This window comes from Phyllostomus discolor, chromosome 5, assembly GCF_004126475.2.
Source record: "Phyllostomus discolor isolate MPI-MPIP mPhyDis1 chromosome 5, mPhyDis1.pri.v3, whole genome shotgun sequence".
Taxonomy (NCBI): domain Eukaryota; kingdom Metazoa; phylum Chordata; class Mammalia; order Chiroptera; family Phyllostomidae; genus Phyllostomus; species Phyllostomus discolor.
In genome coordinates this window covers 100629840-100651240 of record NC_040907.2, presented here as the reverse complement: position 1 = coordinate 100651240, position 21401 = coordinate 100629840, and the positions used below count along the sequence as shown (strand labels likewise).

Genomic DNA, 21401 nt, shown 5'->3' with positions numbered 1-21401 from the left:
CTCCAGCTTGCTGATTCAATATTCTGCTTCATCTACCCTATGTCTAATTTCTTTGACTGTGTTCTTGATTCAGAATTGTATTCTTCATTTCCTTTTATCCTGATTGATTGTTTCTATGTTCTTTTTTATACTGATATCATTTGTAGTAAGTTCTTCATAGTCTCCCTGTTATTTTTGGTAATTCTCAGTGAGCTACTTGAGCTTCCTAATAACCATTGTTTTGAACTCAATATCTGGTTGTTGACTTGCCTCTGTTTCATTTAGCATTCTTTCTGTGGATTCCTCCTTTCCTTTCAATTGGTGGTTGTCTCTTTGTCTTCCTATTATTTGTGAGACTTTTCTTGTTCACCTTTCCTTAAAAGGGAAAGGGGTAAAAATTAATCTGTTTTGACTTCCTGACTTTGTGGTGTGAACTTCTATGGTAGAAGGCCTGTGATAGTCAATGGTGCAGTCTTCTTGATCACCTGAATTTGATGCTTTAGGGATGCCCTTTATGCCATTTTGCTGGTTCTCTAGATGTAATTGGGTTTTGATTGTTGTTGGGGGTTTTTTATGGGTCCTTCTCTATAGCTGGTTGACTGAGGGTCACTCTGCCCACCATGTCTTGTGTACTATTGTGTAGGTGCTGCCTGAACAAAACCACAGAAACCAGGATACAAACCCACAAGTGCACAAATAACTCCCCCACCACCACAATCCCACTATCAATAGCAAATGAACCATTGTTAATAAGAGATCAAGAATATTATAAGAGGAGAGAGTGGATATGAAATGACCTACTAAAATAAAAATGATTTTGAGAGGGTAGAGGGAGAGCACTAACAAGAGATGGGAGTTGGAGCAATGGAAAGAGAGAAGGTAAACTTGACATCATGAATTAAAAAGGGAATTAAGAATGTGGAATGGAATATGAGGAGGGAGGCATATAGTATTAGGTTTAAGAGGAAATTAAAACAAAATAAAATAAAGAGAGAGAGAGAGAAAGAGGAAGGGAAAATAGTAAATAATTAAAAATATATAGGAGCCAAATTGGAGAAAAAGATCTACCACAGTACTATCAACATTAAATGAGCTAAAATTAATATAAGTTATATGGGAATAAGAGGGGGGAAAGAAACAAAGAAAAGTCTAAGAGATATTTAAAGGAATAGGAAGTGATTTTATAATGATAGAGGGAAAGGGAATGATAAGACTGAAGAACAACAAGCTGGCTAATACAGGGAGATGTTAAAAGTTGGGATGTAGGAAAAAAGAAAAAGAAACAAAAGGAGAATAAGGAAAAATAAAAGGGCAGGCTGAAAGACAAATAGAAAAAAGACAAAAAAGAGAGAGAAAACAGGCTAAGACAGCAAAATTCAAATTTGAGATGAAAAAAAGAGTAGGAGAGGAGACCAGTAAAATTTGATATTTGAAATACAGAATTAATGAAGCTCTAGAGAAAAAATTGAAAAAACAGTGCAACAACAACTGCCCTACCCACAACCAACCAGCAAAGACTGTTAAAAGTGGAGAGAGAATGTGGGTATTTTAAAAGCAGGGAAAAAGGATGTGAGATGACCCTTGACAGGAAAGTTGGTTTTGTGTGTCTGGACAGGGGAGATATAGTAAGAGTACAGAATGGAAACAAGTTGTAGCAAGAGAGAAAACAAAATTTGAAATGAAAATAATTCTAGTAAAGAGGAAGGTACAAATGGGCTAAGAGGAGAGAGGGGTAAAATACATGAATTGAAATACACTATAGTATAAAATCTAATGACTTAATATGTACAAACTTGCTGGACAAGAAATGAATGTTAAAAAGCTATGCAGGAAAGAAAATATCACAAATCATGGAAAAGACCATAGTAGATTTTATCTTGATAGTCTCTTGTATTTACTACAGTTTTTTCTTTCAGGATCTGCCTCTGGTGATGTCAGATGTTGACCCCATGTGACCTTAGGGAACCTGTTCGATACTTCCAGGGATCTCCTGTCCCTGGCTGTCACCTCCAGTTGATCTCATGACTCTGAAGTCAACAGTCAGGCTTAAGCCCCATAGGGTGGGGCAGAATTCCTCCTGGGTTTGGGGCTATTGTTTCCCCTCAGGCTGCTGCTTGGAGGGGAACATCTACCTGAGCAAAATAGTTGCTGCCATATGGGGATTGGTTCAGCACCAGGATTGCAGCGTTTACTCTCAGTTCTCTCCCAAGGCCTCCATCCCTGGTCTCTCCTCAAGTCTCTCTAGTCCACTCTGACCCCCTTTGCCAGGTATCTACTGTTTGTAGCTATCTTCTTTGGTTGTTAATCTAGTCACTCTGCACTCAGCAGTCAGGCTTAAGCCCCACAGGGCCAGGGCATAGACCCTCCTGGGGTTGGTGCTATTGTTTCCCTCAGGTTACTGCTTCTCAGAGGGAAGTGGTCTGCCTGAGGATAAGCACTGCTGCCATTTTGGAGACACTCAGCAGCAATGGGATCTCAGCATCTACTCTCTCAGTTGTCTCCCCAAAACTTTAGTCCTTAGTCTCTCCTCAAGCATTACCAGTCCACTCTGCCACCACCTTTGGCAGAATCCAGGATAAGTGGCTGCAAATGAAAATTTTTGTGTTGGCCCTTTAAATGAAGCTTGCATCTCCAGCTGTCTGTCTCTGCATCCCTGTCACTTTTCACTGCTGATTGTTATCTGTGTACTTTTAGGGCTCTGGTGCTTTAGGCTGGGAATCCTAGCCTATGGTTTAGACCTCATTCTTCTCAGGGGGATCCAACCAGCTGCTTAATTATCCCTCTGGTGCTGCCACCTGTAGGCATCTAGCCAGCCCTCTTGAGTCTCCACCACACTCCTTACCAGATGTTATGCTGAAGCTGGTAATTCTGTCTGTCCAAAGTTAAGAGGCTTCTCTCTCACTATTGCTCAGTTGTTTGTTCTGTGTGATTTCTCCACAGTTGAGTTGGAATTCCAAATTGGCCCTGGTAATATGTAGTGTGACTTCCATTCACTCCTCTGCCATCTTCTCAGTCTCTTCATCAATATGTGTTTCTAACACACCCCCAGTGATGCTGGTGTTGTTAGTCTGAGATCACTCTTTGAGTAACTCTGAACTGTGGGAAAGAAGCAACCTCCCTGAGTTCAGTTCCCACTCTGACCCCTAGTGTCAGGGCAGATGAGTGTGGGCCATGCGAGTCCCAAGGTAATTCCCTCAGCTTGGGGAACTTGGTTTATAAAGTGATTACCAGGAGTCGCTGCCACAAAGATTGCAAGGGTGCAATCCTAGGATTGCAGCCTTATTACCAAAATGAAGTTATGTTCTTTTACAAAAATATGCAGATATTAACATTCCATTCAAAATAAGAAAAGGAGAGCTTATCTCCTGTTGTTGTTGTTGTTTTTTTGTCTTCAACTGCTGCACTTCTCTCCTGCCATTTGTCTTTCATGTCAACTAGGTGAGACTAGAATGTCTGTCACTCAAAAAACCTGGGAGAGTTCACAGTTCTGCAGAACAGTTAGGGATGGGCATTCTAGCTCAGCCACATCAAGAGCTAAACAAACACCTCTATTAATGTTTCTTTCTCTTTTTTCAGGCTTTAAAACTGTTTATTTTCATATTTAAAAAACTATGCATTCTAATTATTTAAATCATTTTAACAAATAAAATGCCATTCTGATTAAACTGCATTTTACAGACTGCAGGACACCTTGGGGTGGCTTGGTTTTTACTCTAGATATCACTATCATCTCACCCAGCTACTTCTTTCACCAACATGCAAGTTCTTTTCCTTCCCTGCCAGGCAGACAGACAGATAGGAGAAGCAGGCAGTCTTCATTGTCAATAGTTCTCTGATGTGAAAAGAGGCAACACAGTCATTTAAAATGATCCAACCTCCTTACATCTTACAAAGCTAAACAGCTAAAAGAATTAAAATAAGAAGGCAATGCTGTGTAATGTACAGTGCATATTGGCAGTGCGGGCCTCATTACGATTCACTTGCTCGCTTCTGTTCAACCATCTCTTTGGAAGGTAGTGAATTTTTCTCTTGCATTTCCATCTTCTTCAATTTTGACTTACCGAATCTCTCAGTCTCAGCCATATCAAGTTTGTCAGACATGGTTGCAGAGGAAGCAGAATGAGGTGCATGAACAAGAGGAGTCTGATCTCCTCAGTGACCCCCGTGGAGTCTATTGCTGTGTTTTCTGTGCCATTATGGCCACACCCTAAGAGCTGTTTTCAAATACTTCTTGTGAGCACATTTTTTTTGTTGTTGATAATAAAACATGCTTTATTTTTAACACCAATAATGTCTTTCAGACCCTTTGTTAATTCAAAGTTATCTTTTTTATGTATATTTTATTGATTATGCTATTCCAATTGTCCTAATTTTTTTCTCCCCTGTATCCCCGTCCACCCTGCACCCCCCATGCTCCTGCATTCCTGCCTCCCCTTAGTTCATGTCCATGGGTTGTACATATAAGTTCTTTGGCTTATCCATTTCCTGTACTATTCTTAACTCCCCCATCTATTTTGTGCCTACCAATTATTCTTCTTATTCCCTGTACCTTTTCCCCCCATTCTCTGCCTCCCCACTGATAACCCTCATGTGATCTCCATTTCTGTGATTCTATTCCTGTTCTAGTTGTTTGCATAGTTTTTGACTTTGTTTTCTGGGTTCAGTTGTTGATAGTTGTGAGTTTATTGTCATTTTACTGTTCATAGTTTTTGATCTTCTGTGAACACATTTTTGTTCCCACTTGCAGCATAGAGTTACTTGAGTGTGCATCTAAGGAGACATAGGTGCTTGTTATGAACTCTTTCTCAAAAAGAGCATTAAAGGAGGTGACAACATACCTGTCACTCACTCATCTTTGCAGCAACTTATGGAGAAATTGCTACGATACGCCAGGTGCTGTGGTCAGCTCAGAAAGGTTTGTCCTGATGGCTGGTGCATAAGACCGGCAAATAAGCACACTTTGCTAGCACCTGAGGGCCTTCCATGGAGCAGCATGAGGCACAAGGGAGGGAATTCTGAGAGGAGCCAGTGTCCTGAGGCCCAGCAATGAGGAACAATATGACACAGCATTTGCAAACCACGAGTATGTTGGTATGACTGGAATGTATAATTTTTATTTATTCCATCAAACACTCCAAGCCCTATCTTTACAACATGGTCAATGCCAGAGGTTCCCAAATCTTGGGAACCTCTCCCTTGTGGAGGGTGATGATGAGTATGGTAGACCTGGCTCCATGAGAGGTCACAGATACAGGCTGGGCCAGGCTATAAAGGGTTTGGTATACTGAGGCTGAGTAACTAAGGCAATGACCTGGCACTTTATACCAAGGGCAGTCGGGAGCCACCAAATGTCCTAAACATAAATGAATCATAGAAGGACCACTGCTGCTGAAAGTGGAGGATAGAAGCAAGGAGACCATTTTGAGAAGTCAAGACAGTGGTCCAAAGGAGATGTGACATGAGTGAGAAAGGGAGAGGCAAGTGCGGTCCCTGCTTTAATATGGAACTGCTCAGCAGTCTGGGAACTGGAATCCCAGCTCATGAGGTATGAGGCACTAGGGGTAGGCACCTGGCTGAAAGCATCATTCCAGAAGAGAGCAGACCTGGGCTAAGAGGCCAGTTCTCATCTGGAAGCCTCCTGGGTGAGTTGGCCCTCTTAGAAATATTACCTGGGGACAGGGACAGAAAGAATTGGGGGCCAAGGAGGGGTATGACACAGCCTCAGGATGCCAGGAGTAGGAAGTGGCAGCTGCCACCTCCCTGCTCTTGGATAGAAAACTAGTATTTGCCCTGTTGAACTGTTTATCAGAAAATTCTAAAAAGAGGCCCTCCTGGAGGCAGTGGGGTGAGGAACTTAGGGCCAATTCAGTGTGTCTCCTTTCTAACAGGGAGCCCAAGAGTCATGAGAGATCTTTCATGGAGGACCATTATTGGTATGTCAGTAGCTGCTGTAATGCTTGGCACATCTACTTGTACAGCCTCTGTTGAAGGATTCCTCTGTCCCTCCTTTTCCAGCCTTTTCCTCCTGCCACCAGCCCAGCAAAAGTGAGATCTTTACAGGATACCCAGGGGTCTAGACCAGTTCCCATTGCAGCTGCTTCTAGCCCTCAGGAGGGCAATGGACTTTTCTCTCCGTGTCAAAGTTTCCCTGTGCCTCCTGTGACTCCAACTCATTCTCAAACAAGCCCTCTCCTCAGCCTTAGCACTCACAATACACAGGTAGGAAGGGCTTGGTTCTCTCTATGATTTGTTCAGAGGTGGTAAAGGCCATGCTCTAGGGGCTCAGCCTCCGAGCTAATGGTTGCTGGGCTTGCTCTGAGAGCTTTTACTTTTACACTCATGGCTTGTTCAGTTCCTTTGTGGGTTTTTTCACATGAACCACTCATGTAGCAATGAAACTGCTGAGTACTTTTGCTGGTAATGAAAAAAATCTTCTGAATCAGACAGAAAACCCACAATGCTGAGGGTTTTCCTGATCTTCACTTTCCTCCAAGGTCTGGGTGTCTGGGATTGAGTACTGACTCTGCTCCTTACTCACTGAGTGACTTTGGGCAAGTTACTCCAACCCTCTGACCCTCAGTTCTCTCACATATAAAATGGACTGATGGGTATTACTATCTCATAGATTTGTTAGGATTATTAAAATTCAGTCATACAAAGTACTTAATGCCTGGTTCATGGGAAGCACTTAACAATTCTGGACACTAATTATTTTCATTATTACTATCATTCTTCAAGGCCTAACTCCAGTGCCCCCTCTCCATGAAGCCACCCCCACTTTCCAAATGAGAGAAGCCTGTCTGCCTTGTGCTTTCATAAGACTTCATCTCTTTTTTGTCTCCTGAGCCTTCTCCATCAAATTGTCATTTTCTGGCTTACCTGCCCATCTCCTACTCTGTTCTGCCCAGACTCTGACAGTTGCTGATAGGTCAAAATTTTTTGTGGGCAGGTTAGAAACATTGCTTTGACGAAGCACTAAAGGTAAACCTCTTACAGCTCAAAACTCAATTCTTTGACCTTTGCCACTAATGAAAGGTCACAGATCCAAACTGTCTTCATTTTTCTCTCTGGCTCCCACATTGTTGTAAGAGTAAAATGAGAAATTCTGTGATTAAATTTTTTGTCAATCTTTGACTTCTAAGAGGCCTAAAACCCTTAATCATGGGAATTTCTCAAGTCTTTATTAAATATAAGAACTTAAAAGTATATATAATGCAGCTTCTGCTTTTTGCCATCAGTCTACCCAAGAAGTTCCATGTATTACTACCCTATCAAAGACTATGACAAACTTTTGTACTAAAAGATTAAAAAGTCAGTTTAGTAGCCTAGTCTCAAAATAAAGCAAGCTCTTAACATATGATAAAGACTAGGGTCTCCTTGCTCAGTTAGATGTGTGGAAATTCATGCTGGTAATTCACCTAAAATGGATCAGTTTCCTTAGTTCTGACCTGCTACATAGCTGCTGAATTCATAAGTTACCTTAGTGATAGCCAAAGGCTATTTTATGGAATACATTGGGTGGTTTGAAAGAGATGGTGTAATTTCAAATTAATAAGAATAGTAGCTAAAATTACTTAACACTTGTGCCAAGTTCCAGGCTAAGACCTGTGCATATGTTATCTCAATTACTACTCACAATAATCCAATGGCATAACTATTATTACTATTTATTATTATCCTCATTTTATAGATGAAGAAAGCAAGGAAAGTAAAACAAGTTAGTGAAAAGCTGTGCTGAGAAAATGCAGTTCTGTCTAACACCAAAGTCTCTCCAAACAACTAGATTTTTATGCTAATAAAATTTTTTAACTCTGTAGTGATTTGGACAATGTGAACATAAAATGATGAGTAATAGGGACTATGACCAGCTGGATCTGTGTATTGTGATTGCGACAGACAAATTCACACAGACTGCAGAAATCCTGTGAAGAAAAAGGCATGGCATGGCCACTCTCTGAGTAAGAGAACCCCAATCCCTGCCTGGATGGACTTTTATTGTTTTTCTGGGCACATTATATGGAGGATGGTCCTCATTTTTTATGCACAGGTTTGCTTTAGGTGATTACGTTTTACAGATAACAAAGGAAAGGATGTTGCTGATTATGTCAGTGAAAAGTTTGTTGCAAATGCAAGGGGAAAAGTGGTTGAACTGGTTACACTCCATCCTTGGGAGGTTTAACTCAGACTTTAGAAGATTACTTTAAAGATATGCAGCACACATTTGCTACCTCAATTCAGGGTGAGGGAGTTTTAGCAAAATCAAGCCTCAAAGCAGACTAGGTACAAGGTAGGCCCCGTTTTCCATGGGCAAGCTGATCTGTGGGCTTGGCTCATGTGTACTGCCTCCCACCTGCCAGTTTTATGAATTGGGGCTGAGCTACATTCTCCATTGCCATGTGAATCAGTTCCCTATAGATGAGTTTATTTGCAAAAATTTTTTCAGAAAAATAGAATGGCTTGAGACCACAAACCTTTGGTTGCTGTTAGGGTCTGAAGTTCAAAGCAGGCCTGGGGAATCAGGAACCTAATGAGGAGCAAGGGTCTGGCTGTGGAATTCATAAGCTCTGCTTTCAACCTTCAGGACAGAAGGCACCAATTGGCTGCCTTTAGGTCTAATGCAGTCCAGAGGTGTGTATGTGTGAGTCTGCCTTTATGTGTTAGTGTGTAGTGCACAGTCAGATTAGTAGCCAATATTTTAAAATGGGAAGATTTCACATTTTTAAAAAAGCCAGATTTTTTAGCTTCTCTTAAAGTTCTATGGACTTGCATTTCAGCAACAATTGGCAGAGGCTGCTGAGCAGGTATTCTGTCCATTTATTCACTAGGGAAAGTAGCCTGGGCACAGTATTTGAGTTTTAGATGGATGTTATGGAGCCTGGATTAAGGAGACAAAGTCAAAGTCAGGAAAAACAGAAGGATATCATAATACTGATAAAACATAATGAGAACCTAAACTAGGGAGTAGATTTTAAAAATAATGTAGGATGTAAAACTGGCAAGGTTTGGAGGCTAAGAAAGGAAGACACTAAGAATGACTCTAATCTCCCCTTTGGAGGCTGAGTGGTAGTCCCACCTGAGCTATGGAATAAGGCAAAGGAGTAGGTTTTGGGGAGTGATGATGGGCTTGGATTTTAAGTGTTTACAGTTCCCAACATTTATGCAACTTCTTTGAAAGATTTTTTTAAACTTGATTTTAAAGAAAGAGAGAGGGAGGGAGGGAGAGAGAGAGAGAAATTTGTTGTTCCAGTTATTTATTCATTAATTGATTGATTCTTATATGTGCCCTGACCAGGGATCACATGCCCAATCTTGCCATATTGGGACAACAGTCTAACCAACTGAGTTAACCAGCCAGACCTGGTAAGATGTTTTATACTCAGTTGGATACAAGAATTAAAGCTCAAAGGATGAAGTCTGGGCTAAAAATTTAAATGTTAGTTGTCAGCCTATATGTAGTTGCTGGAACAATGGCAATGGGAGAATACCAAGGCCAGAAGTGGAACTCTGGAGACACCAACACCTGAGGGGCAGGTAAAGATGAATTGCCCATGGAAGATCAAGAATAAACCATCAGAGAAAGAAATGGAAAATCCAAGGTAATCACAAATTGGAGATAAGTTGAATTTCACACAGGAAAAAGAGATACCAGGTGGGCATAGACTTATTTGTGGTCACTTTATAAGTTATATAAATGTCTAGCCACCATGCTATACTCTTGCAGTTAATATACATTGAATGCCAACTGTAATTGAAAAAAAATGTTTAATTGATAACCCTCTAGCCAGACTTAGAAAATAAGAGAAGACAAAAATTCCCAACATCAGAAATGAAGCCCTGACTGGTGTGGCTCAGTAGATTGAGTGCTGGCCTGTGCATCAAAGGGTTGCTGGTTTGATTCCCAGTCAGAGCACATGCCAGGCCTCCAGGCCAGGTCCCCAGTGGGGGCCATGTAAGAGGCAACCACACATTGATGTTTCTCTCCCTCTCTCTCTCCCTCCCCCTCTCTCTAAAAATAAATATATAAAATCTTTAAAAAAATAAAAAATAGAGAAATGAGAAAGGGGACATCATTACAGGATCCATGGGTATTAAAAGCATAATAAAGATTATAAACAATTTATGCCCACAGATTTGATAAACTAGATGAAATGGACCAATTCCTTGAAAGACGATTTAAAGTCATATGAGAAAAAATATGCAATGTAAATGGTCCTATATAAATTAAAGAAATGTAATCAATTACTAATAACTTTCCAAAACAGAAAGCACCAGGCCCAAATGAGTTCACTAATGAACTCTACCAAACATTTAAGAAATTATGCCAATTTTCTATAATCTCTTCCAGAAGATAGGAACAGAAGGAGTATTTCCTAGCTCACTCTATAAGGCCAACATTACCCTAATACTAAAACCAGACAAAGACATTATAAGAAAAGAAAACTAGAAAACAATATGTCATAAACAAAGATGCAGAAATCTTCAATAAAATATTAGCAAATCAAATCTAAAATAAGCATGGATAACCTAATATATATTGCTTTGCTTTTTTTATTTTGAACAAACTTATCTGTTGGTCAACTAAGAAAAGGAAAAAAAAGGTTTTATTTTACCTTCAAAAAGAAACAAAAAAAACAACAATGGAAGTAAATGCATAGTTCAACTCTTCTTGAGAAACTTAAAACATTTTGGCAGACTTCTAGGATTATATGATTATTCTGCTTTTACTGTATAAAAGAAGTCATATAAAAGAAGCAGTCCCTAGGTTAAACAAGAATAATGTGTTGTTTGTTTTTATGAGGTCTGTCAGAAAAAGTCCAGCCATTGTTAATACAATGAGAGTGGTTTGTGCAACATTGGTGTTACTTGACAGCCAAGGGGAATGGACTGGAATATGCATGTGTGAACAATAATGACTTTACTGTACTGGTCAGTGGAGGTGGTAGATGCCATTGAGTGAGCATGTGTACTGTGTGGTCATCACATTCAAAATGACTGAGCAAGTGAAGCAATGAAACTGCATCAAATTTTGCATTAAACTTGAACATTCCTTCATAGAAATTATTTGGATGATTCAGAGGTCCACAGTTATGGTCACCTGGTGATTGGCAGCCTCATCACAACAATATACCTGTTCATATATCGTGACTTGTGCAAAGTTTTTTGGAAAACATCAAATCATCCAGATGAATCAGCACCCCTACAGCCCAGATTTGGAGTCCTGTGACTCCTAGCTTTTCCCAAAACTAAAATCACCTTTGAAAGGTAAAAGATTTCAGACTGTTGATGAGATTCAGGAAAATACGACATGGTGGATGACAATTGGGAAAACTGTGTGAGATCCCAAGGTGCCTACTTTGAAGGGGACTGAGATATCATTATCCTACCTGCAATGTTTCCTGTATCTTGTTCAATGTCTATTTTTCATATTGCATGGCTGGATACTTGGATACTTTCTGGACAGACATCATATATTTTTAGACAATAGAAATCAATGAAAGTGGAAGTTTCGATACTCTTGCCCTACCCAGTGAATTGCCTTGATCACCTCTGGGATGCATATTTCCACTTTGAAGATGCCATACATACAATTATTGGATCTCCTAATGAGGCCTCATCCATCTGGAGTCTTTCTTATAATTGGAGCTGCTCCAAGGAGTGTAGTTGGAAATTATTGGTCCCCTGGAAAGGGTGGGCAGACAAGAGCCTGTCCCATGTCTCTAAAGTCTAGCCCAACTTGGGATTGTGAGGAACCGTGTTGAACTTAAAACCATATCCCTGTACTTGAGGTTTAATGATTCCTAAACTGAGTGGCCAAGCTTTGGGACACACACTCCTAGGACCTCAGAACCTAGAGCTGGGCACCCATGGCTACTCCATGGGCTAGATTCTCTGGCCCACTAAGGGCCATAATCAGGGAACAGGAAACTCTCACTCTTTACTACCCATTCCCAAACCAGAACCTTTTCAGTTAACCAACACTTCAATTACTTTTATACTCTGAGTGATACCCCACTATAACTGATATGAAAGCTAAGTTCATCATAAAACAGACTTTCTTAAATCTAACTTGTCTAAAAATAAATAAATTGCACATTCAGATATTTCATAATGAGACACTGTGCAAAGTAATTAGGCTTCTCTTAACAGAGGCCTGAGCACAATGGCTAAGAGACGTAACAATTTACACTTTCCTATTAATGAGGTAGGTAATACAGGACTCACGTGACAGCTCCAGCTCCACTAAGGGGTCCCCTAACTGGGAACCTGGCTTGCAACCCAGGCATGTGCCCTGAGCAGGAATGGACCCAGTGACCTTTTAGTTTGAGGGATGATGCCCAACCCACTGAGCCACACCAGTCAGGGCAAATGTGTTGACTTTTAAATGAAGACATCAATATTCCATATTTCCAAACTGTTTTCCCCCCTCTTAACTTTTCTGGCACATTGCAAGTAGCTTTTATAATTCATATTGATCTGTACTGTTGAACTAAGTGACAACATTACAGATTATAAAAAAGATTTAGTATTTTGAATATTTGGTCATTCTGGGTGAAGATCAATTTCAACTGTAATTTTACTGCCTACAGAGTGGAGGTGGGTGGAGCCAGCACAAGAAGGGCTGCAGAGAGAGCTGAAAATACTGAGGCACTTGCCCTCTCCTCCACTCTGATCCTCACCTGGAGATTTCCCTCCCACCCAATGTATTTCTCTATCCACCACAGAGGGTTCCAGAAAGTACTTTAAATGGCCAGAGTCATTACTAACAGCTGAGTGTTTAAAATCTAGGCAGTCTTTTTAATAAAGTGTCCACTGTAGGAATCCTGACTAAATGGGTAGTAAAGAGCCAAGCTTTTATTTCTTTAATTAGCAGCAGGATATTGGATGTGGCCAAGTTTAGTTAAATAACTAAATGCAGAATCTCATTCTCCAAGGGGATAAAATCCACTGAAGCCCTGAAGCCTACCTCTTTTATTCTGCCTTGGACCTGGAGCTGTCCCATCTTATTTTCAGCTTGTAGGCATACTACACAGGCATGCTAGTGATAAGACGAAGGGCCTAACATGGGCACATGCCCCCCACAGTCTCAGTCTCTCTCCTTCCTCACTTTGCTAGGAGTAGAAGTCTGTTCCTCTCCTAAAGTAAGGAAGTTTCCATCATCTTTAAACATGACATATTTGGAATAAAATCAGAACCTCTTTTCCTGGCACTGTGGTCTTCACTGCCTTTCTTGAAACCACTCAGACCAGTTCCCTGCTCTTTAGCCACATGATTTCTCTAGGTTAAAGGGCTCCCAGAATACCTGGCTCTTTTCCCCTGGGGCCTCTTCACCTTTTCCTGCTACTCTGCAAGAATCTCTCCTTCCTTCTCAGAACACTCAATCCTGGCCCCCTTTAATTGTGAAAGCACCAACTCCATGCACCCTCATTCTCCATCTGATAGCTTGTCTCCTTTGTACCACCTAACTTCAGTCTACTATTTTGGGTGTCTATTCACAAACCAAGATTATGGGCAGCCTCCCCACTTTTAGGATGACACCATGAGACTTTAAATCACAAGTATTTATTTTCCTGTCTTTTCTGCCTACAGAGCTATGGTAAGTGGGGGAATCAGAAGATCTAGCCAATGCTCTGAGGAGGGCACAGCCAATGTAGTGACCACTAGCAGAGTCTAGGGTAGCACATCTCCTTAGACCAGAGTGGGGCTGGGCCATTACGGACCTGGGAAGCCTGCTATCCTCACACACGAAGGCAGGGGCAGGGCACTCTCAGGAAACAATTTCAGTTCTGGTCCAATTGTGGGGCATATCTGAAGTTGCAAATTCCATGCCATAGATAGAGCTATGGTCATTTTATTCTGAATAACTTAGTGTTACTGAGCAACCCATGGGCATAAAGAAAATTCTCATGAGTACTCATAAGCTACCCTATGATTTGAGTAATGTAATTTCTTGGAGCAGACTCAGAAATAAACTCTGTAAGTAACCAAAACTACTATTTGCTGTGATGAGTTGCTTGGTAAGGCAGTTAAATGTCAGTGTCATCTTCTAGAAAGGAGTATCATCATTTGGTGTACTTGTTCTGATGCCACTTTTTCAGACAATAATTAGATAGCAGAAAACTGTCACCAACAGATGACAGTAATCCCCACCCACAAAGTTAAGATGTCCTCTACCCCTATATGCTTAACACCTCCAGAAAGTGTATATTATAGCTAATAGATAACAGAGGTACATTTGACCCTTCATATCCATGGGTTTCACATCCTCAGATTCAACCAACCCATTTCAAAAACAGTATTTTCTCATTCACAACCATGAATTCCCAACTGTGGATTTCCAACCATGGATCAAAAATACTGGTTTTGATCCACAGTTGGTTGAATCTGTGGATGTGAAGGACAACTGTAGTTAAGTTTGGAGAAGTCAAAAGTTATACATGGATTTTTTTAAAGGTGCCCCTGACCCCAGCATTGTTCAAAAGTCCATTGTAGCCCCAGCCAGTCTGGGATTGATGTTTCTCTCACACATAGATGCTTCTCTCCCTCTCTCTTTAAAAAAAGATGCTTTTCTCCCTCTTTCTTTTTTAAAAAAAAAAAAAAAGACTCAACTGTAGCCCTGACTGGTGTGGCTCAGTGGGTTGGACATCATCCCTCAAAGTAAAAGGTTGCCAGTTCAATTCCCGGTCAGGGCATGTATCTGGATTGTGGGCCTGGTCCCAAGTGCTGAACCAATGTTTCACTGGGACATCAATGTTTCTCTTCCTCTCTTTCTCTCTTCCTTCCCCTTGCCCTAAAAATAAATAAAAACAAAACCTTTTTTAAAAAGTCAACTGTATAAGCTTTTTGAGGCCAGTAATTTTGACCATCTTTCTTATTGCGGTATCCCAGCACCTCAAATAGTTCCTGTCTCCTAGAGGTACACCATATGAATTTCCTGAGTGAATAAATGATGCATAGCAAATTAATATAGAAAAATGCTATTCTGATGAAAGAAGTGAGTATCAGGGGTTTCCTTCCACTCACCCAACATGAAATTAATTCTGGTGCAGATTTTAAATAATGACTACTAGAATATGGCTGGTTTTGCTCACTGGAAATTATTGAATCTACTAGGTGGTCATCCCTACTAATCCAGGTATGTTTTCTACAGGTATGGGAGTCCTATTGAATTTTTGTGACCATTTGCAAAGTTATGTCTCAGAGAGCTGAGGCCTGCCTTTCCAGTCGTGTGGCAGCATTCTACTGGGTCCCTCTGCTGGTCTCTGCATGTGTGCACACTCAATGAAGGGAAAGGGCTGGCAAGTCAGGGCTCAGTGCCTGCGTTCTAAATCACACTCCATTCTGCAAAACCCCAAGAGACCTCATTTACCCAACCATGGTCTGCAATCTAGACTCACATTTTTACTTAAAAATGCTATTAATAACTTTTTGCTATTTCAGCCTCAGTCTCTTAAGAAACAGGCAAAACAAAATCATTATCTTCAAATCTCTGGAGCTTTAAATGATGAAAATAAGCATTAATCTCTCCTATTTCATTCTTACTCTTAATCATCTGAATTAATTTGCATACACATTTTTATTTGGATGTGATGACTGTGAAAATTTCAAACATAACCATCTACATTTTAAAATGGCATAATGTTCTGGGTTTTTCAAAGAGCAGGGAAAACCATCTTTGGCTTCTACTACAGCATCCATATTCTGTGCCCATTCTGATTGTTTCTGTCTCCTTTTCTATCATTTGGCAATATCAATGTCATCTCTCTTTGGTAAATTTAAAGTTACCTTTTAATTGCCAATAGAAGAAAGTAACACCTAAAATAATCTTCATCCTCAAATACACTTACCAGAATGAGCATGCCAAAAAGTCAAAATTATATGCAACAAAAAAGGTTAGCCCAAAATTCTTATTTTCTGTTTGTTTTCCTACATTCCTAATTCAATAGTTTGATAATTTTAATTTGTCACAAACCCTCAGTTTTGGTTGAGCATGGGCAATATAAATGATCAAGCCTGAAAATTCAAGTTAAAATTCTCATTTGAGAACTTTTTGCATTGTCTGCACTAATCGTCCATGCTGGCCAAGGAAATTCAGTAAATATGGTTCTGCTCAATCTTTCTAGAGGCAGAAAGAGTATTTCAATATCCTTACCTGAGTCCCACACATTTGTCTGTTTTTTCTTACGCAGTTTACCTATTCATGTGTGAATTGAAATGTATGTATCAGGGCACAGAGGATAAAATGGAAAAGGAGTATATAGTAAATCTAGCCTAGAGGAGCAGTTCTGTTCCTCTGGATGTAGACAGGGTTGGGGGAGGGAAGGGCAGGAGAAATTACATTCTTTTAAAGGTTGGATTTTTGTGGGTTTTTAAAAATCATTTAACTTTTGAGAAAAAATCAACTGATACTGAAAGGGAATATTATTTCAAAATCTTTGTGTTTCAAATCTTTTTGATTATCTAGTTATATGATGATGTGTGTATGTATGTATGTATTTATCTGGAGTTAAATGGGTCATACATGGTTATCTAGAGTTACATGGGGCACATGGTGGTGGTGTGAAGGGGAGAGGTGAGAAAGAGCTGTCCAGGTGTCACAAACCTGTAGTAGATGTGGGGAGGGCAGGAATGTGTCGGCAGGTTTCAGAGCTGAATGGATGTATCTTGCCTGTGGCCATTTCCCTTGACTAACACATTTTCATTAATGGTATTTTAATGCTAATGTAGTTCTTTAGCATTCCACTCCTCAAAGTCTTGTTCTAGTAGAAGCAAGACTTTACCGTCACAAAAACAAATCAATGATTTTACAGATTCCAGCTGGTGTCTCAGAGGAGGAAGTCAAAAGCCAACTGTGTGTGTCCAGGGCACCTGCAGAGCCAGGTGACAGTATCTTCAGTTCTGGCAGAGGCCTCTAGATGGTGCAGGTGAGTCTGCAGTGAGGGAAAGCCTCTTTGGCTTTTCAGAACTCAGCAGACAGGACCGGAGTAATTAAGGAAGAGTTCCCGAGAAGCCTTTTGGAACAGAAGGAAAGTAGGCTGGCAGCAGAGAGTGACTTATCTTGGGCAGCTCTGCCGGCCTCCAGCACCTGCTTCTGAGGGCACCTGTGAAACCTGTTGATCCAAAGCAGGACTGTGCCTAGCTTTCTTCACAGACCATCTTCTGCTTGGATTAAAAACCGACACTCCAACGGGGTACAGGTAAGTCTTGGTCCCTTTCTTTGGTTTTCTGAACTCACAAGGTGTGAATGAGACTGAGGTGTCATGGGCTGCAAAAACAGCCTGAGTGCATTTTTGAAATGTGTGTCATATTTAGGTTGCGTTTGAACAAGCTTTCCCAATTACTGTACATGTGTGCTACTAATTCTAAGACCTGCGATTGTTCCTTTGTTTTCAGAAAAACATCAGAAACCCTATTTTGCTATTTGGTTAGTGAACCAAACTCTGTATGTGCTTAGCAGGCTTTAAGATTTGACCACTACCAGGACAATGGTTATCTCCAGAGGGCGTGAAAGTGTGTTTCTCAGGTTTGCCTTGAGCTGGTTATGGGCCTGTGGCTGCACTCTGTTCCTGTGTCCCACTCCCGAGTGCCTGCCGTGCCCCAGGAGACTTAAGGTGTAGGTTTTGGCCTCTGTATTGAGGGGGAGGTGAGGGGATCAGGGGTGGGTTTGTAGTTCTGATGATTGAGACTTTCATTTCTAGTCAAGAGGCTCCTCTTGATGCCCTGACAAATCGTGGAGGAGTTTGGATTTCCCAGCATCCTGCAGCAATGCTCCTGCATTGCAAAGGCTAGAGGTGTTAGGACAATGAGCAAGGAGCACCAGGTGAGAGTTCAAGAGGGACAATTACAGCAGGAAAGTGGGAGGCAAAAGCCCTGTAAGTCAAGGGAATTTGACAGAGTTGGTGGGACACATTTACTCTTGAGATGCCAAGAATAAAGAATGAAGAGAAGAGAGAAGTAAACAAAGGCCTGGCCTCTTCTCTGCTCTCCAGTTTGCTACTGAGGTTGCACTTACAGACACCTCTAGCCAAGATTGAAACTGCAGCTAATTCCAAATATTAAAGAGGTAAAAAAAACTATTATGGACTAAAGAAGAAAAGGAATTAATTCAAATAATTAAGATAGAGAATATGTTTTGCCTGACTTGAAGCTCTGAGATTTCTAAGCCATAGGCACTCACCACGTTTAAAGTAACATTTTAACAGAGTCCACCCAAAAGAGAGTTACTCACCAAAGTTAGGAAATTTGCATTTGCTCTGATAATGGCCCATGTGTGCCCTTTGTCACTGGAGGAGAAGATTGGGGGCCCAGTGACTATTAGCTGGGGTCTCTGCTCTCTCCCCATCCTTAAGTGAGCCACGCTGTGCCATATTAACTTGTGACAACACATTCGTAGAGTAATCCTGACAACACCTATCTTTGGGAGAAAAAAATTTCCCTGAAATGTTTGATTTTCATTCTCTGGGCACTACCCAGTTTATAAAAGTAAACAACAGGGTTTTGTTGGTGATACATATTTTGAAGCTCAGAAGTGTCAGGAGCTCACCCTTCTTTCTTAAGCATCACCGTGTCCCTGAACTTAGCACAGAACCTATCAGAGGCAGCAACATAGTGTTTTCTCGAGGAAGTGAAGATAAACTTGATATTACCGCCCATTCTATTTAACAGGGTGCAAAACTGAGTTGACTCTGACCAGAGAGTGTCAGGGTTCCTTATGTCCCAAAGGGCCGCAGGTAGAAGTTAGGTCACTTGAATCTCCTTTGTGTGGTCAAGTGAGTAAGTTTTGTGGTTTCAAAAAAAAAAAGGAATCCACTCTCAAGGAAATGCCCAGATACCCAGCTTCAAAGACTCAAGGAAAAAACTCACATGCAAACAGTAGCAGTAAACAGGGTGGTGTTTTGGACCCAGCCCAATGATTAAAGGGTTCAGCCCCTCAGGTGGGTTCCCTCCAGGGCTCTGTCAGAGTCTTGTCTGCATGCCTCTTAGCAGCTTTCCTCCTGGCCCTTGTTTCTTCAGTTATCTCAGAGACACCTGCCTGCTCAATCCTTTGATTTTGTTTTAGATTCTGCCTAAGCAATTCTACCTTAAATAACATCATTAATTAAGCTCACTTGGCACATTAGATTAATTAGGAAACAAAGGCCTCTGAGATTACCACCCATCAAAGCCTACCATGCTGAACTTGAATTCACATATCGTAGATAGGACTGTTTATTTAATTCCTAGTTATTATTTCCCAATTATTAATTCCCAATTATTCCCAATCTTAAAAAGTAAAGCAAGGGAAGATAAATTGATTTCTAGTCATTTAACCTGTACCCTATACTTCTATAGTACTTTACAAAGCATTGTTATGCATGTCTTACCTATTTTCCAAATAAGGAAACTGAGGTTTAGAAAGGTTAAGTGACTTGCCCAAAAGCCATATAGCTAATAATGATTATGGTACCAATAATAACTGACATGGATTACACAGGCATCATGTTGTGTAACTTGTGATTTGGAGGACTAAAACTAGAACGTTTGTCTCCTGCCTCAGACTGGTAGATTTGCCTCTTTGAGAACAACCAGGGAAGGTGCTATGACAACCACCAGGTAAGAATAGGGTAGAATGAGTAAATGCTCCCCTTTGTATGTCTCAGTTTCTTAGGGTTCAGTCAACCATGACACAACACCAGTGACTGGACTTCTGTCTTCATCATAGGCAAGGGCTAAAGAGGAAATGATCTCCATTTCATTCTTTGTGAACCATCCCAATAAAGGTTTGATAATAGAAGAAATATTGGAATGGAAAATATTGAATTGCTTTTTGTATATAGCATAAACAGTTGAATACAGGTAATTTCAGGTAGTTCAATCTAATATAGTCTAGGAACTCAGAGAAATTTTCAAATAGTTTTTGGGATTCAGGCATCCCAATGACTCCTTGGCCTCTGTTAATATAAACAAATGAGAAGGGACTGCATTTAATTTTTCATCATTGTCTGTCCTAAGGTAGTCAGAGGGCATTTCCCAAAGGTTGTTTACTTTATGCAAACAAAGCTAAGGAAAAAGCTTTACCCTGGGTCTTGGCAGGAAGATAGGTCATTCATTAGATCTTATATAAGGGCCTCCTACAATCCAAGGTATCCTCCATCCCAGTGTCCTCTGATGAACATAGTGGGTAATCAATGAAAATATGTCCATTGAATGAATATTTGTGTAAAAAGAAAAGTTGCCAATTGTTCTAATAACACAGTAGAAGCAAGGAAATGCATGAACACCAAAGTACCCAAAGTCAGCAAACAAACAAAGTGCAGTTGGCAAAGCTACCTTCTCTGGGTGCAGAGACATGTCATTTCTCAAAGGCAGGATACCTGAGGATGTCAAACACACTGGCTACACGGTGGAACAGACATACATGGTGAAGCTGGAGGCCTTCATCCTCTGCCTAGGTCCCCCTGAAGTTCCCACAGGATTGTGCACATGGTAGCACATGTAACTAACCAGGAGACCTTTGTTTTCCATTTCTGACAAATCAGGTCACTGTGGAAAATGAGTGGATGGTAATGAGCCTTGCAGAGGGAGATGTATTTGCAGAAATAGCTACAGGTCAGGTTATCTCAAGTCATTTCACTAGCCAGTAAGTCATACTGCTCTACACATGGCAGGAAGGGGTCTTGGCTTCTGAGTCTTGATGGAATCAGTAAGCAGAGCAGTAAGAGCTACAATTGTATTGTCATTACCAATAACAGCAAGGCCCAGAGTGCATGGAAGCTAAGCTTATCTGTGATATTTCTAGATCCCTTAGGGCTGATGCTGTTAAGTGGTTCTATTAAATGACTGGATATAAGCAGCTAAAAGGTGAGCCCAAATACTGAAATAAGATATTAGTCTCCTGGAAATAATAGGGAGATACTTCTGCCAACAACACTTTGATTTTAATATAAAATGCTTTTTGAGGATATGAAGAAGACAAATCTAAAATGCAAATGAAAAATGAAAGGTCACAGTTTTGACAACTATCAGGCCATTATTACAAATCCTTTCTCTTAAAATGTTCATGTTGTCATATTTTGAATTCTATATTCTATAAACTTCATGCATAAGAGAGAAGGTAGGATTCACATTGGTTTTGATATGCATACTTCATTCAACAAATCTTTTCTGAGCCTCTGTTCCATGGCAGGTTCTGTTCTCTATGCAGTAGTAGAGCGGTACTGTGGGTGGTAAAACACCCCAGCTTTGCAGAGCTCACATTCTAGTGTGGAAAGAAGCTATCATACATAGATCTCAATGTAACTTTGGAAAAATTCAATGCCATGAACAAATAAATAAGCAAGGCAAGCAGAAAGAAGTGCTTGGGGTAGGAGTGAGGGGATCTTTTGAGAAGAAAATGATGTCTGAACAAATGATGTCTGATGAAGGAAGGGAGGGAGCCAAGTAGA

General features: G+C 40.6%; 1 protein-coding gene across 1 annotated transcript; it reads right to left on the bottom strand.

Annotated features, from left to right (window-relative positions):
* Positions 1-3948: 3948 nt before the first annotated feature.
* Positions 3949-4119, bottom strand: LOC114497806 (thymosin beta-4-like). The gene has a single exon (XM_036025075.1). It carries the CDS (start codon positions 4078-4080, stop codon positions 3949-3951), a length of 132 nt encoding a protein of 43 aa, XP_035880968.1. The 5' UTR covers positions 4081-4119.
* Positions 4120-21401: the final 17282 nt, after the last annotated feature.

Bases quoted from the DNA above. Each gene is read 5' to 3' on its own strand.
- LOC114497806 (XM_036025075.1), bottom strand. From the start codon at position 4,080: ATGTCTGACAAACTTGATATGGCTGAGACTGAGAGATTCGGTAAGTCA.